This window comes from Aristolochia californica, unplaced genomic scaffold (genome assembly GCF_029961685.1).
Source record: "Aristolochia californica isolate CCGP_79_NKW_82.1479 unplaced genomic scaffold, dmAriCali1.0.hap1 SCAF_3, whole genome shotgun sequence".
In the NCBI taxonomy this organism is placed as follows: domain Eukaryota; kingdom Viridiplantae; phylum Streptophyta; class Magnoliopsida; order Piperales; family Aristolochiaceae; genus Aristolochia; species Aristolochia californica.
In genome coordinates this window covers 10,302,771-10,319,373 of record NW_027181992.1, presented here as the reverse complement: position 1 = coordinate 10,319,373, position 16,603 = coordinate 10,302,771, and the positions used below count along the sequence as shown (strand labels likewise).

At 37.2% G+C, this 16,603-nt stretch overlaps 1 protein-coding gene across 5 annotated transcripts in view; it reads right to left on the bottom strand.

The window, feature by feature from the left end:
• LOC137959168 (uncharacterized) overlaps positions 1-16,603 on the bottom strand; it is a 50,942-nt gene that overhangs the window by 19,240 nt on the left and 15,099 nt on the right. For all 5 annotated transcript variants that reach the window (XM_068806508.1, XM_068806507.1, XM_068806510.1 and 2 more), the window contains 6 exons: positions 12,272-12,390; positions 11,028-11,191; positions 10,359-10,433; positions 8,016-8,087; positions 2,197-2,334; positions 1,878-2,033 (listed from right to left, as the gene is read on the bottom strand). In XM_068806508.1, the coding sequence (XP_068662609.1) occupies positions 1,878-2,033; positions 2,197-2,334; positions 8,016-8,087; positions 10,359-10,433; positions 11,028-11,191; positions 12,272-12,390 (724 nt within the window). The remainder of the gene's footprint in view (positions 1-1,877; positions 2,034-2,196; positions 2,335-8,015; positions 8,088-10,358; positions 10,434-11,027; positions 11,192-12,271; positions 12,391-16,603) is intronic.

Below are 16,603 nucleotides of genomic sequence, written 5' to 3'. Positions count from 1 at the left end.
AGCGTGAACTACAAATGTTGAAGAGGATGCAACTAAAGTTGAGCCAATACATTGCACAATCTAGTACAATTGCTAAAGTAATCGGTGGATCTCATTTGGAGCCCCAGGTGTAACAATTTAATCTAGCACCTACCCGAGAAATGATTTGTTCTTCCACAATGACTAGACTTCCTCTCAGACCTACCATCATCTTGGCCTCAACCTCAACCAGAATTATCTCCACGTGACCTCTGCAACCACTAGTACAGCCTTTAGAACCAAAAGTATTAAGTGTAGTCGCTTCCACTATTTTAACCCATTTATCCCCTTTGGAGACAACTGGTCTTGACTTGCAGAATCATGTTAAAATTGATGGACAGTGTAGGCACATCTTCTTACGCAAATACTTGGGCCTTAATCCCATCAAAGAATTTAGCAACCAGCAGCTGATTTTGTTGTTTCCTTAATTCACACTCATCTATAGTAAAAGAATGATATATATTGATTTCCTGTCAAATTCCCAAAAAGTACTATAGTATTCGGTAACAGATTTGTGACCCCTCTTAAGACCAAATAAGCTTGTACACAGTTCATACACGTGAGATAGGTTACTGTCTTGTGCATATAGTGATTCCAATCACCCGCATTGCCTTTGCAGTTTCACAATTCATCACCTGTTTCCTCAATGTAGAATCGATCCTGTTAACAATCCATGTCATAACTTGACTATCCTCTGCTTCCCAATCATCATTTGTAGGAAGCGGAGGGTCATCTCCAATATTTTTAATCTTGTTGTTGGCTTTCAAATACTTTTTGATGGATTTGGCCCAGTTAACATAATTGGATCCAAACAACCTTTCTGAAGCAATAACAATAGTGACTTTCCCATCAGAACTAGTAATATCTCTAGATGGAGTATACGCTTCCCTTGAATCAACCATACCAGCACAACAACACCCAATTCAACTTAAATTAAACTTCTCAACGTCCAATGCATGGACCAAGTATGTCGGCCCCACTTCAAAATTAGGGTTAGGGTTACAATCTTAATATGCGCACTTCAAGAATACCTCAATCAGTAACAATTTTAATATGTGCACGTCAAGAATACCTCAATCAGCAACAATCAATGCAATTTTAAGCAAAATTGATCCAAAACACAGCCTAATTAGAGCTGACATCAGCCTAGAAAAAGGTGATGCAAGCACCAGTTAAGGGAAAGTTGGTGCACATCTCAAGGAAGAGGTTGATTCAGCCTAATAAACCCCCGTAGAGCAATTAAACTCTTCAGAACTGCTCTATAGGTAGTAGGACTATTAACCCTAGGGTAATGTCAGAGAAAGAATGAAAAAAATGGGAGTTTTTACAAACCAGTCAAGGAAGAGATTTGAAAACCCCTCTTCTAGAAAGTCGCCCCCTTCAGTTGAGTATGCTGATGAGGAATAAGGCCTCCCAAATGCGATCTATTGCTCGGATACCATGTGAAAATTGAAGATTAAAGAGAAGAGAGAATGAGAAAGAAGAGATGGAAGAAAAGAGGCTCAGATTTGAGTCACGTTGGTGGTCGAGCTCGACCCCCTTCTCTTTTAATTAAAGTGTTTGGACAACGACTAAAACACCCTTTTATACACTTAACCACTTAACTCCTATCCCCCATACTACATATCCAAAATACATGAAACTTAAACCACTAACATAATAAAACATGTAGAACAAGATAACATAGAAATATAAATCATATATGCTGAAGTGAAATGACTAAAATACCCTTGATAAGATATTCTCACAATCAGTTATACATATATTATCCTTAGAAATTCTGAGGTTCATCTTGGCCACATAAAAATACATATAGTTGTCTAAATAAAGAAAAAGAAAGACAGAGAGAGAGAGGATACTCAATGAATTAGCAGCAATTAGTCCAACAGCTCCAGCAGATCGAATGAGTGAAACATTTAGTATTATATAAATTGCTGAGGACACAAGCAAGAAAATATTTGCCAATTTGAGCTCTTTCTCATTTGCAGCTGCATGCAAAAATGCTTCAGACGTCCCTGATGTATCAAAGAGAATTAACAGAGATGTTCTTTAATAATGAACAAGCAAGTGCAACTAAAAAACAAAAAGACAATAAAAGAGAACTCCCCAGATTGTAGAAAATAAACACGATTAAGTGGATTTAACTATTCAAATGAAAAGCCAAAAAAGACTACAAACCATTCATAGCCAAAACAATTACATAAAGACAATAATAACGGAGAACATTAGGAGCTTCCCCATCACTCCATTTCCCTCCATAAAGTAGTCTAATAAGACAATAAGAGTAGCTGGGACCAAATGCTGCAACTACAAGACCTGCAATATATGCAGACAAGAAAAAAAATTCATTCATGAGATATTCACCACAAAAAAATTATGGCTGCTTAATGTTAAAAAAAAGGCATCAATCAAACAGACTATTTTTCCTACCTATTTCAACAAACCAATATCTAGAGTACAAAAATAACCAGATAATATCATCATATGTTATATATCATGCTGTGTTGTGGATTGGAGGGGTGGTGTTGTTTCTAGTGTTAGGTCTTGTGTTCAAGTACCACCATGGTAAGAAGTTCCAACTTTTAGGGAAACAACCTTTCATTAGTGGCAGGAAAATCCATCACAGTGGAAGCTTTAGAATATGTTTGGAGGAATAACTTTGGTTTCAGATTGAATTGTTCAGTCAGTTTAGAAGACAAGCTACTGAAGAGCAAATCTGCCAAGAAATTGCATGAGTTGTTTTCATCAGCTTTCCCCATTTTTTTATGAATTTACCTTAAATATCCATGCAGGTGCCACTTCTTATTCTTTTGCAATAACACAAGCGTTGTGAAAAGATGACATAAAGAAGATTGAGAGGGGAAAGAAAGGAGAGAAAGCAGCAGCAAAAGAGAGCAAAGGGAGAGCTCTCGTTGGGGATCAACACTCGATCCCCAGCGCCTCTTATTCACTTAAGTGAAACATGAGTACAATGACAAATTACGCTCATACACTTAACTACTTATAACTCCCACTATACACCTTCAAATTACATGGGAATTGGGCCATAAGGACACTTAAGCATACTGAATAAGATAGTACCCTCACTGGAAAATACAGATCATGTCAAATGACCAAACTGCCTCTTTTATGTTTTCTAACACTCCCCCTCAAGCTAGAGCATAGGTGTCCATAGGCCCCAGCTTGTTACAAAAAACCCCAAATTCACATTTACCCAAAGCCTTAGTAAACATACTACCGACTTAATCAGCAGACTGGATATAGGGTAACAGCTTCCTTCCTCATCACCGCATCTTTAATAAAATAAAAATCAACTTTTATATGTTTTGTTCTCTCATGCAATACTGGATTTCCCACAATGAATAGTTGTTTGATTATCACAATACGTGGTTATAGATTCAACTATCTGTAGATTCAACTATCGAACCACCTATCCGCCCACAAAGGTACCCTTTCTCGTCGCCCTCTCTAGGGCAACCTCTGCCTGCCCCCCTTAAATGAGCTGTACCGAGAGAGAGGAATAGCCTCTTTCAAGTTCCCCGTGCTACGGCCAGCAGTGATCTCACCAACATCAACTTATTGATTGTATGAGTCATAGCTCTATACTCAGCTTCTACTCTAGAACGGAGCACAACGTTCTGCTTCTTGCTCTTCCAACTTATCAAATTTCCTCCTACGAACACGAATAACCAATGGTAGATTTTCTATCAAGTTTAAATCCAGCATAACCTGCATCTGAAAAGGCTTTTATCTTCAGGTTACCATGAGGTTTAAAGAACAAACCCTTAACCCTTTTAAATACCTTAATATTCTTTATGAAGTCTCTAAATGTACCTTGTGTGAACATTCCATGAATTGGCTGACCTCATTGACAAAAAAGATATATCAGGATGGGTAACTGTTTTGTTTTTTATGACATAGGTCAATTTCCCCACTACTCTGCAATACAATGTTTTGTCCTTGAGTTCATCACTACTTTCATCAAGAAGATCATGACCAACTTCCATAGATGCCATACTCTGACATATTTGTGACATATATCATTTGTGTCAATACAAGCTCAGCTTGCTTTTAGCAACTTCAATTCCAAATAAATATTTTAAAGACCCCAAATCTTTGGTTTGAAAATGTTTAGCAAGGTGTTCCTTTACCTCCTCAATACCCTTTATATCACTCCCTGATAAAATAATATCATACATATATACTAGGAGTACCACAATCCTAGATGGCAGCTTCATGACAAAGAGAGAGTGATCACAATGACTCCGAGAAATCCAAAGGATATGACTACTGCGCTGAACTTATCAAGCCATGCCCTATGGCTCAGTTTAAGAAACGACACAGAAAGACAAAAACAAAGCAAACTTTTAGTACTAGTTAGACCAAGAATCAAAAGACACATAATTGGACAATGGATATCGAGTAGACTCACGGACACCTTTTCGAAGAGCAATGGGGAGATGTAAATCAATTAGCTCAAGATCTACAAGCGAAAAAAAATTTGGAACATGCTTGTGCTCGATGTTGAGTGGCATGTGTCCGTTGATATAGTTGTAAGGGTTTTTCTACAAAAGTAGCTAGTGATGAACTATGAACATCCTCCTCAAGAACAGAACCAACAATTCCTGGACCTATGAAAGGCGGAATAAAATCCGTAGTAGCTAAAGAGAATAAAGGAACATCTTCAAAATGTCACAAAAGCAAACAAATGTTTTTCTAGTGGAGGGACCAAAACATTTGTATCCCTTTTGTATCCGAGAATGCCCAAGAAATACACATTTGATTGCATGAGGAAACAGTTTATCTGTAGAAGAACTAAAAACATGGGCAAAACAAACACACCCAAAAACACGAGGAGATAAGAGGGGACAAAGTAGCATACATAATCAAAACCTGGATGGGAACTTTACCCCCCAAGACCTGAAGAGGGCATCCAATTGATAAGGAAACAAATAGTGAGTACTGCATCACCCCAATATGACTTGAGAACATTCACATGGATAAGAATCGTGCATGCTAAGAGATGACGATTCTTACTTTCAGCTACTCCATTTTGTGGTGGAGTAAATACAAAGGGATGACTGATGAATGATGCCATGATTCTAAATAAAAAGATCATTTTTTTTATTTATAAACTCCAATCCATTGTCAATACAAAGAAGAAGACAAAAAGAAGCATCAAATTGGATTTTGATTTCATTATAAAAATTTTGATATACATCAAACACTTTTGATTTCTCCCGTAGGAGACGCGCATCTAGGTAGTACGACTAAAGTTATCAATGAACGAAATAAAATATTTATAACCAAAGATACTAGAGATGGGACAAGGTCCCCATACATCTGAATGAACAACCTCAAACAAACTATTACTCTTTGTTTGGCTTAATGGGAACGTAGTCCAATGATGCTTGCCCAATTGACAGGAGTTACATGGAAATGACAGACTTGAAGGAAAATCAGGAAATAAAGGAACCAACTTTGTTGGGGAAAGATGTCCTAACTATAGGTGCCACTGAAGGGCGAGAATGTAGGATGAAGGGCATGTAACGGAGGTTGTGCATGGCCTTTCATGTGATATAGTTCACCTCTCTCATGCACGGAACCAATCATCCTCCTCGTCATGAGATCCTGAAACATACAATGAGACGGATAAAAAATACTAAACAATCATAGATTTTGTCAGTTGACTTACTGACAACAAATTAAACAGGGATTTAGGGACAAACAACACAGATTGAGGGCACAAGAATGTAGATGGAACAATATTGCCCACTCCCTAAATTGAAGACATCGATCCATCAGTGACAGTGACATGTTTCAAAACAAAAGATTTCTTCAAGTCACTAAACAAGGAAGACATACCTGACATGAGTGAAGGCTCCTGAGTTAATGACCCAGGTATGTGTGAGGCTGACGTACCTAAACTAGCAAGAGTAGCAATACGAAGTGTAAGCTGAGATACAAATGCTAAGGACATGGATGAAGTGGCCAACTGAGCAATAAATTGGGCAAGTTGTTGTAATTCATCAAGTGTACTTGGTAGAATACCTATAATAGATCCAGTAGAGGCCTCAGTGATTTCATGAACCAAGGAATTCGTCCAAGCATGCTTACCAAATTTACTCCAACACTTATCTGAGTAATGATTCGAGCAACCACAATGAATACACTTCCTTTCATTTTTACCATCACCTCAGCCTCACCCTCTACCAGAACTACTCTGCCTCTACCCCTAATATTTCCATCACAAGCTCTAGTAGACTTTAAATGACTCAAGAGTGTTAAGAGCATATGCGTCAGCACCGTTAGCCTCTTGACTCTCTCAGGATGTTATGGTTGTCTCAGCATGAATGACTCTGTTAAAGGCCATAGATAGTGATGGGACATCATCTGAGGTAAGTAAATGTGCTCTAAATGCATCAAAATCTGGTCCAAGTCTATCCAAAACTTAGCAGCTTGTAGCTGCCTCTGTTGCTTCTGAAGTTCCCTTTCATCAACAGTAAAGGGATGAAAGATGCTTATTTTTTGCAGAATGCCTAGCAATTCAATGTCGTAATCTACAACGAATCTTTCACCTCGCTGAAGACTAAACTTAGTGTATAACTCATAAAATTGAGACAAGTTGTTTTTCTATGCATAAAGTGTTTCTAGAGACATCCAAATTTATTTGGCAATCTCACAATTCATAGTTTGACTCCTTAATTTGAAATCAATACTACTGAGTAATGAGGTCATAACTTGGCTATCCTTCGCTTCCCAATCACCAGTAAAATTATAGATGGATCATCCCTAAAAAATTTGATTTCCGTTTGGCTTTGAAATATATACAAATTGATTTGGACCAGCTGAGGTAATTTTGTCCATTTGATCTCTCTGTTGTAATGAAGATCATATTCTTGCCCTCAGAACCACCAAATTCCCTAGAAGGGGTGATTATTTCACTAGAATCAGCCATAAGTGCAAATAATAGCCAAACAAATCAACTATAGACTTGATAGGCACAAGATGCTTGTGCAGACTATGTGAGCCCCAGTTCACAAAATTAGGTTTGATCAATCACACATATATGCACCCAATAATATAGAACATCCATAAAAACCTTCCGATTCTACTTTTATACTGCCAAAAAGACCATAAAACAGGCTGCTGTCAACCTATCAAATGATGATTTAAACTCCTAACCTAGTCACTGGTCTTTGCACCAAGTAGATGAGACAATCCCAAGTCAAAAGTCCCCCTTGGAGCTCTAATCAAGCATAGAAGTGCTTAAAAAGGTTGTAGAAGCCATCAACAGAGAAAAAACTCAAAAAATCAAACTTTTGACACCCAGTCAAGGTCAAACCTCGAAATCCCCTTTTTGAAGTTGTTGTGTTCAATGTAAGGAGAGGAGGAGCTACACGGGCTTGTAGTTAGGATCTATACTGATACCATGTGAAAAGATCAAATAAAGAAGATTGAGAGGAGAAAGAAAATAGAGAAAAGGAGAGAAAGCTGTTGTAAAAGAGAGCAAAGGGAGAGACGTCGTTGGGGATCAGAACTCCATTTCTAACCCTTTTAGTCACTTAAATGAAACATGAGTACGATAACAAATATACCTTCATACACTTAACTACTTATAACTCCCACTCTACACCTCCAAATAACATGAAAATTGGACCATAGAGACGCTTAAGCATACTGACTAAGATAGTATCTTCACTAGAAAATATAGATCATGTAAAATAACCAAAGTGCCCCTTATACTGTTTTCTAACAAGCTTCATAAAGAATCATTTGCTTGATTAATGCTTGCATTTTTTTTTCTTTTTAGCTACATTCTAGTAAACAGAATGTCTACAAAACAACAACCAGATGGCCAAGGGAAAACCTGTTGTCCATCAACTTTCTTATTACTTGTCATTATTATTTATTTAGTTATTAATATAGGAGATGAAACATCAAATATTAAGAAATAGATAGGGACAATATCCATTAGACCTTCAATGGAAACTCACCAATCAAGATAACAAGCTTTAGGGCCTCTATCAAAGAAGATCCTAACCTTGTCTTTCTTTGAAGAGATTGTCCTGCAAAATAAGCAAATATTTAAACCACTTAAAGTTGATATAACATTCAAAGATATAGTGCCAAATGCTGAACAGTACTCATGCAATTTTAGGTTAGCCAGACAAAAATAGCTACTAAGCTTTTAGAACATCACCACCAGGTGATCTCTCCCATATTGGGAAAAGTCTTCCTTACTACTTACGTACATGCCACTTCAGCTCTTACCCAATTCATTGTCAATCTTTCAGCCAACATTGATAAAAAACTACTAAGTGATGCAGCATCTGTTCCTTTAAACATGCCAAAACCATATCAAAACAAGTCATCTTTATCCCTCACTATTAATGATACCAGTCACCCCCTATATGCTTTATCTTTAAAGGCAACTTTCTAAGAATGACCATCTACATGGCATATTTCCAAATGCAGCCTTGTGACTGATGAGAGTTAACAGAATCAATAAACTTTGGTTAAATGACAACATTACTCATGTAATGTGAAAATATTCAAAACTCTATATATATATATATATATATACTTGACAATATTCACTCTATTTTCACAAGTCAATACTCCTCTCCAGGCATGTGCTTGGGGAGAATCAAAAGAGAAGGGAAGGGAGGAGGAGGCAGCCTTCCCTGACCCTTCGAAAGATGGCAAGCAAACGAAGGGTGGCCAAGAATGTTGTCCACAAGCATTTGAAGCATAATCCATGGGCAAGTCATGCAGCTGTGGCAAAACATGTTCCGAATCTGGATGATGAAGCTTTTCGAACAGGATTTAAAAATAAGGGTAGTAGTACCCAGCGGTTATGTGTATGGGAGTATAGCAGGCTAAAATAGATCATACCTCATAAACACTAGGGCCATTGATGGGGTGTTTCTGAAATTGCAAGAGGTAGGGGTGTCTTTATATTGTTAAAAGGACTAAAATGTAATTTTAAAAACTTTTCAGGAAATAAAAAAGGATGATGCACTAAGCAAGTTGGCTGCACTATGCAAGTAGGTCTTGAAACTACACTATAAATCACCTATGATAAGGGGAGGTATTTCCCTTGAAGAAACCAAATAGGAGATAGGTTTCCCTCGAAATGATCAATCCATTGCATTCATTGGGATTGTTTTTCTACAATTCCTTTCAATTGAAGACTTCAGACTTCTCTATGTGATTTAGACCACTCTCCTTCCAATTTCAGTCCTCTCCTAAAAAAATTGATTGTTTCCGAAGTTAGGGCTTTCAGACATTGAGCATATCAATATCAATCCAATTTTTCATTCAAATGAAGGCTTTCATCCCTCTTTCAGATTATTATAACAAGCCCATTTCAATAATGAATAGTCAATCCATATTCATTACTTCCATCATTTTCACTATTCTTCAACAAAATTCATTAATTTCTGAAATTCAGCCTTTTTCAGATTTTGACACATTGACAACCCTCAAGTGTTTATTGAAATCGAAGGCTGTTTAGTTCTAGTTCAGTCAACTTCAATGACAGCAGTCCTTTGCTCTCTGCTTCACTGCATTAATGACGATGACATTTTGATTTAAGAATATATTGACAGTTCATTTGCAAGAAAAAAAAGGAAAGAAAGGATTTTTTCGAGTGACAGTTAATGCTAAATTCAAAGTTGAGTCGAGTTTGGTGTCCTGCCAATCCATCTTAACATAACTACTTAAGAAGTTTCATGAATTCACCAAAAATGAATTAATATCCATTTCAGTTGCAAGTACAATCTTTTAACACTGGTTCCGCCTATGGCAAAAGTTCGAGTTCCGGTGGCGAACCTTGCAACTATTAGTAATGTTATTTGTGTATTAAATTACTGATTCTGATGCAACATCCCATATAACTGGCAATTGGACAATCCTTCATTCCTTAAATTAAAGTGAGAAATGTAAGAAATTTGTAATAAAAAAGTAAGAAATGACAACGATGTCAGGTGGAAACTTGATGAAACACACGGTGACAGGAAATGCATTTGCATTCCTCCTATTGTTCTCAAACTAGTTGAGGAGTTCTCATCAATGTCCTGATGACACTAATAAATCCTCTCATAATGGCTACTGAAAAACGTGAATGTGCAAAAGAGGTAATAACATGCCTGCCTTACTCATCTAATGGAAAAAATGTTCAGGCACTAGAGATCAATGCTGTTGCAGTTTCTGCTGTTAATAATCAGTAAGCCCACCATTCAGCATTGTTTGAGGATATCGAGAAAGCTAGAAAGACACATTTGGCAAGACCTCTTATATTAAAAAAAAATTAAGAATGAAGACTAGAAGCCAACCTGAAGAAAACCTTGCAAATGTACAATACGTGCTTTCTTCAAAAGGAAGAAATACCAGTCTCACCACCAAACTGCCTACAAATGCCAAGAAACCATGTTAGCATTTCCTATCGTTACCCCAAGTAACAAGAATTTAGACCTCTCAATGTCAAGCCAGAATATAGTCTCACTGAAGCTGCATTAAGAGTACAGAAGGAATTACAAAAGAACCACTCAACAGAAAAATAAAACTAAAGCACTACACAGCCATCAAAATCAAACTATCCGAGACTATGAATGCGAGAAAATCAACCAGTATCTATAGGACAACTGTTGCTCTCAATAGTATGTGAGAGAGAAACACCCGTGCTTGCTAAATTGTCCGTAACCCATATAGTTAGTAGTACAAAGTAGCTCTATGAAAGTGTCAGCTCATTGCAATAGTTTCTTGAAGATTTAAGAAAAATGTTTGACAAAACAAAATCAGTTCTTTGTGGAAACAAAATCTAAGATCAGCAAATTGTTATGCAGACAAGCTTGCCAAAGAAGAGGTATCACAGCAACTCCTAGTTGTTGGAACCTCTTTTTTCCTTTGTAATCTCAAGGCTAGGTCTCCCTCCCTTAATTGTATCTTATTTATCCATTAATAGAACCAATTCACCATTTCAAAGAAAAAAAAAGTTCACTTACCTAATTTGTCTACAAGACCATATACAGCCTGGTTATATGGCGTATCCAACAGAACCAAAACCAATTTCTCTCCTTCTTGAAGAGCCAACTTCCAGAAGGACTGACCAGTAAAAAGAATACACATCCCTGAAAGCTGCCTGTCATAATCCATCCTATTCCCTATTCTGCATTCAAGAGAGAATAGCAGGTTATTAAAAGACTATCTTGGGAAAATGGCATCATAACTTCCTTTAAAAGTTGATGGAAAGAACTATTTGATATATTCTCTGAACTGTCACCTATACAGTGATTATGTGTTATTTACAAAGTCATATTGCACAGAAATTTTTATTTTTTTTTGGAGAAAGTGCTTTCTTTAAATGGCCAAAAGGCCTAAAAACAAATTACAATGCTAGAAGAGGGTTGACTTCCACATAACTACTGTTAATGATATAGCCATTAAGTGGATCAATATCATGTTGACTTCTATATACGCCATTATGTTTGTAATTTTTAATCCAATATATTGGATGTTGAGACACCAATGCGCATATTTATCGTGTCATATTACTAGCTCTAATATCCCACATGAAATCTTTGTGTTAATAGGAAGCATTCACAAGGTACATATGTCAAATCATGTGATATCATTAAAAAAATCAAATTATAAAATAACTGAAAATTTGTTTTGTTAAGAATAGTCCCACATGGACCTAAAAATTATAGAAACGTAATATTTATTACTTGGGCAAACTTTAATTATAAGAAAGATCTAGCCCCAACTTTAACATGGCATCAAAGGCTTCCACCCAAAATTGTCCACGTGTAGGAGTCATAAAAGAGGACTAACATACAAGGGGGTGTAAAAGTGCTGAAATTAGGAGATCCAGAGCTTATTACCAATCAAGTGCTCAAGTTTGCCTCTGAGTTGAAAAGTGTAAAAGAAAAAAATCAAGTTCCGTGTTATTTAATCTATGAGAATATTTAAAAGACAACAGATTAGCTTTTTTTTTTTTTCTTGAGGTATTGATAAGCTAGTTGCTTTTGTTGTAATCATATATCGTCTTTTCCTTCAATGAAATTTCCAACATTTAAAATAAAAAGCCCCATGCCCTTTATCTAACAGAATCAATTGGCAATTTAGTCGAAAGGTAACAAATTAGCTTTTTTTCCTTTGAAGATAGAATAAAATTAGCAATCAGGAGATAATATTTCCAACTCAATAAAATGGTAAAACTGATGAGGGCAAATTGAAATCTTCATACCTGAATGGAAAAAGTTGAGAATGTTCAATCCTTTCAGAAAGCAGGAAATAACCCCAATAGCAGAAGACCAGAAAAGTTCCATATGCAGCCTGTGATAAAGCAAATACAACACTTTTCTCCTGCAAGTGATAGATACAAATTACAATTCAGAAAATATAGGCTAAAAAATAAACTTATGTGATGTGTTTCAAAATAGTTTAAAGTGGACAAATATGAGATTATAGTACAAAATAATCAAGTCAAATTCCAAAATATTAGATTTTGCTATTACTTCACTGCAAAACTAGCTGCTATTAAGTATGTTTCAAAAAAAATTGAGAACAGAGAAAATTCCAATCACTTTGTTCACAACAAAGATTCAACAGATGGAAATGGAAAATATTATAAAAACCAACTATCAGACAAATCATAACCAGTTTTATTTTCTGCAGCATTTTAGAAATAGATGATAAACATATAGAAACCCATTTGACTTTAGCAGAACAAAAACAACCTGTGACAAATAAAATCTCCTAGATCAGTTTCCATGGACAGATAAGGAATCAAACTTTTTTTTTATTTTATTTTAAATGATGCTGAATTTTATTAAGACAAAAGATCGAGAAAGCAATTTACAAAGGGGGGAAGTCTTCCCAAACAATAAGAGATTACTAGGAAGTTCCAAATTTAGCCAATTTATTAGCAAAAGAGTTGACTAATCTAGGAATGAGATTCCAATTACAATGAATAGATGATACAATGTCAGGAATACAATTGATGATAGGCCAGTGGCGCCAAGGGGGGGAGCTATCTTTTGAACACCAACTGATGACAGTCTTTGAGTCACCTTCAATAATTAGTTTGCCATGGAGACATTCCTTGAATATTCGGAGGCCAAATAGAAGAACACTTACTTCAGCAATATTTGAATCAGCAATGCCCACCGGCCCAGCATAAGAAAGAATAGGGTCTCCATTGTTGCCTCTAAAAACACCACCTGCTCTAGCCAGCCCAAGACAACCAATAGCACTACCATCAAAATTGAGTTTGATGTAGTCACAAGAGGGAGGATCCTAGATGGCCATAATCAAAGTCTTGCAAAGGCTTGTCATATGAGCGATCAAACTCCAGTTTTCCCGAAGGGAAACACGCAATAGAGCGACAAACTCCTTTCTAGTATGTAACTAGTTCGAGATAAGGCCCACAACATGTGAAGCCATAATGTCCGGGGTGCTAATTTTGGAGTTGAATCCCTAGTTATTTCGCTCAAGCCATATGCACCAAGGGACATGCGCAAGACATGCCAAAAAAATTAACTTGCCCAACAGAGGAAGGTGGATCCCCCTAACCATTTCATAGGTTCCAAACAGGGCCTGATGAAGCCCCATCTGGAGCACAATCTTCTGAAAAATCTTCATCCAAACTTGCCGAGAAAATCCACAATGTAAGAGAACATGTTGGACTGTCTCATCGCATACACCACAGAGGGGACAAGAACGGTGATGGCCAATCACACGAAGAACTTGATTTTACTTGGCGCTGAGAGCTTCCAAACCATGTTTGCCTTGTGCTCATGCATACTGTAGTCTTGCTTTCTGATATGAGAGTAGGCAGAAGCAACAGTGAATCGGCCATTAATGTTGGGCTTCCAAGTCAATTTGTCAACTGCATGCTCCCGAATAATAATATTGCTGAGTTTGGATAGGAGAGCAAAAAGGCGAAGTTTCCTCATCATTTAGTCCCCGATGAAACGGGGGACTCCACGACTGATTCCTCCATGTCTCTAACCACTGAGCAAGAGATGTCTCTAGCCACCCTAGAGAACCCCGGGAAGTCCTCCGAGAGGGGGCAGGGGCCGCACCATTCATCCGACCAGAACATGAGGGTCCTTCCATTACCCGTGTGAAAGGAAGTAACATCTCTGAATACTAGGAGGAGCTTATAAATTGATTTCCATATCGGGGATAGGAGGCGAGTGACGCCACCCTCTCCACCAGGAACCCAAAAACTGATAAGGAATCAAACTTAATGGCTCCACTATTTAAAAATATGGATAGATTTTTTACTCAAAATAGCATCAGGCTGGTGGTATTGTCAAAATAGCCATAGTTTGCCATATTCAGCTAAATGGACATATGAAGGTTTTCCTTGTCAAAATGATTTTGCCATTCTTGGTTTTAATTAATTAATTAATTAATTTAAATATTGTAAAAAAGACAAAAGAGGGGAAAAGATCTTCTCAAGTTTCTTCCTCTCACCCATCATTTCAGCAAGAAAAAAATAAGATGCATATCGGTGGGTAAAAAGCCCACCAATCTATAGTCATGCACATTTCACATCTTCGGCTAGCTGTTTGAGAGAAAATTATTATCAGTGGGAAAATAGGCCCCTAACATCAGGCACATGAGATCCTAACAAGCGAACAGTTATTTGACAGCTTCTATCTGTGAATGTCTTCACAAGGGCATTATTATAGTTGCAAATTTTACCAGGCCATGTACAGGATTCTTGAAGTGTTTGTAGTGCTCAACAGACACATGTTATGGCAAATGGAACTGCTGGAGGACTTTTACTTTTCTGGGATTCTTCAAAATTGCAATGGGTACAGAAATTTAAATGTGATTACTCTAATTCAGTCCAATTTCAGTCTATTAATGATGAGAATTTGTTGTTGTATTGACTATCGTTCTTCTAGTGGGAGTAATAGAGGTGTCATCTGGAATGAACTGTGAAACCAAATATCTCATGGGGCAATACCCTTGACTTGGAAGTGACTTTAACACTGTAATTTGTCGTTGAAAAATTAACCTGGTCGAATCACATTGTAATGCACTCGTTCAATGAGTTCATAAATGATAAATATATCGAAGAGCTGCCAGCTTCTAGAGCTATTTATACATGGTCTAATTGTTAGCACCCACCTATTCTGAGCAAACTAGATCTTTTCTTGGTGTCGGAGCATTTGGCTTGTTCTGATTCTAGGATCTAATGTTCAATGGTCTTCCTAGACCTACTTTGGATCACTGTCCCCTTATGTCTGATCTAGGTTCACTCCTATGGGGTCCCTCCCCTTTCTGGTTCTCAAGTGTTTGGATTGAGCGTGTGGAATATATGGGGAGTTCTTGAGAGCCGGTGAAACGTAATTCAGGTTGTAGATGCTCCAGCATTCAGGTCTACTTACTCAAGCAACCAAAGTAGAATATCAAAATTTAGCAGCATATCGTGTTTGGTAGTCTCAAAAGCTCGAAATAATGATCTCTTAGCTCATATTGAAGAGATTGATCCTACAGAGGATCATGGCTCAATTTCAGAAGCAAAGGCCACCTATAATAACTACAAGGCGATTTTAGAATCTGTACTCACCCAAAACAGGATCTATTGGGAGTAGAGACCACTTGTCAGATGGCTTCAAGAGGGCAATTGCAAACACCAAGTTTTGTCACACGATTGTTTCCTTGCACGGGAGACAAAATTCTGTTACTTCTCTTCCGGTCAATGGTAGCTTAACTTCTTATCTGAATCACATCTCTGAAAGCCTAGTGGATTTTTTGCAGATATTACATGGATGACCTACTAAATAGACCACAGGCAATCAATCTCACTTTCTAGATGTTGACATCAATGGAAGCTACTTCCCTTGAAGTCCCTTTCACATTGCTGGATATAAAAGTAGCTTCCTCTTCGCAACCATGAAAAAAGTTCCCAGGACCAGATGGTTACAATAATAAATTTTATAAGAAATATTGGCTGCTTTGGTAGCATGAACTCCTTTTTGTGTTTAACGATCTTCATGAGAAGGGTATTAGAAGCAAAGCAATGGAGGCTAGCTTTATCGCTTTAATTCCCAAAGAAAAGTGTTGCGCATCCTAGAGATTTCCGGCCCATAAGTTTATTGTCCAGTCTATACAAAATTAATGCCCATGTTCTAGCAACTAGCGAAGGAAACTCTTAGTAACAGTCATTAGTCTCAACCACAATGCTTTTATTCAAGGTCATCAGATTTTAGATTCTGCTTTTTCGGCCAACAAGTTGTTGTGCTCCTTTCATAGAAGTGGCATGTCAGAGCTACTTCTTAAACTTGATGAGGAAAAGGCTTTTGATTGTATTAATTGGGCTTTCTTGGATTATGTTATGGTCAAAATGGGTTTTGGAAATCAATGGCAGTTTTGGATTTAAATTTGTATTTCTACAACTTCTGTTTTCTGTGCTGGTTAGTGGTGCAGCTAAAGGATATTGTCAGAGCACTAGCAGCAAGATTTAGTGCTGGTTTGCAACATGGTTGGCTTCAGAATTCCTTTTGCTCCCCCCCTTCTCCAACATGTGGATGGCACATTATGCTTTTATAAGGGTAAA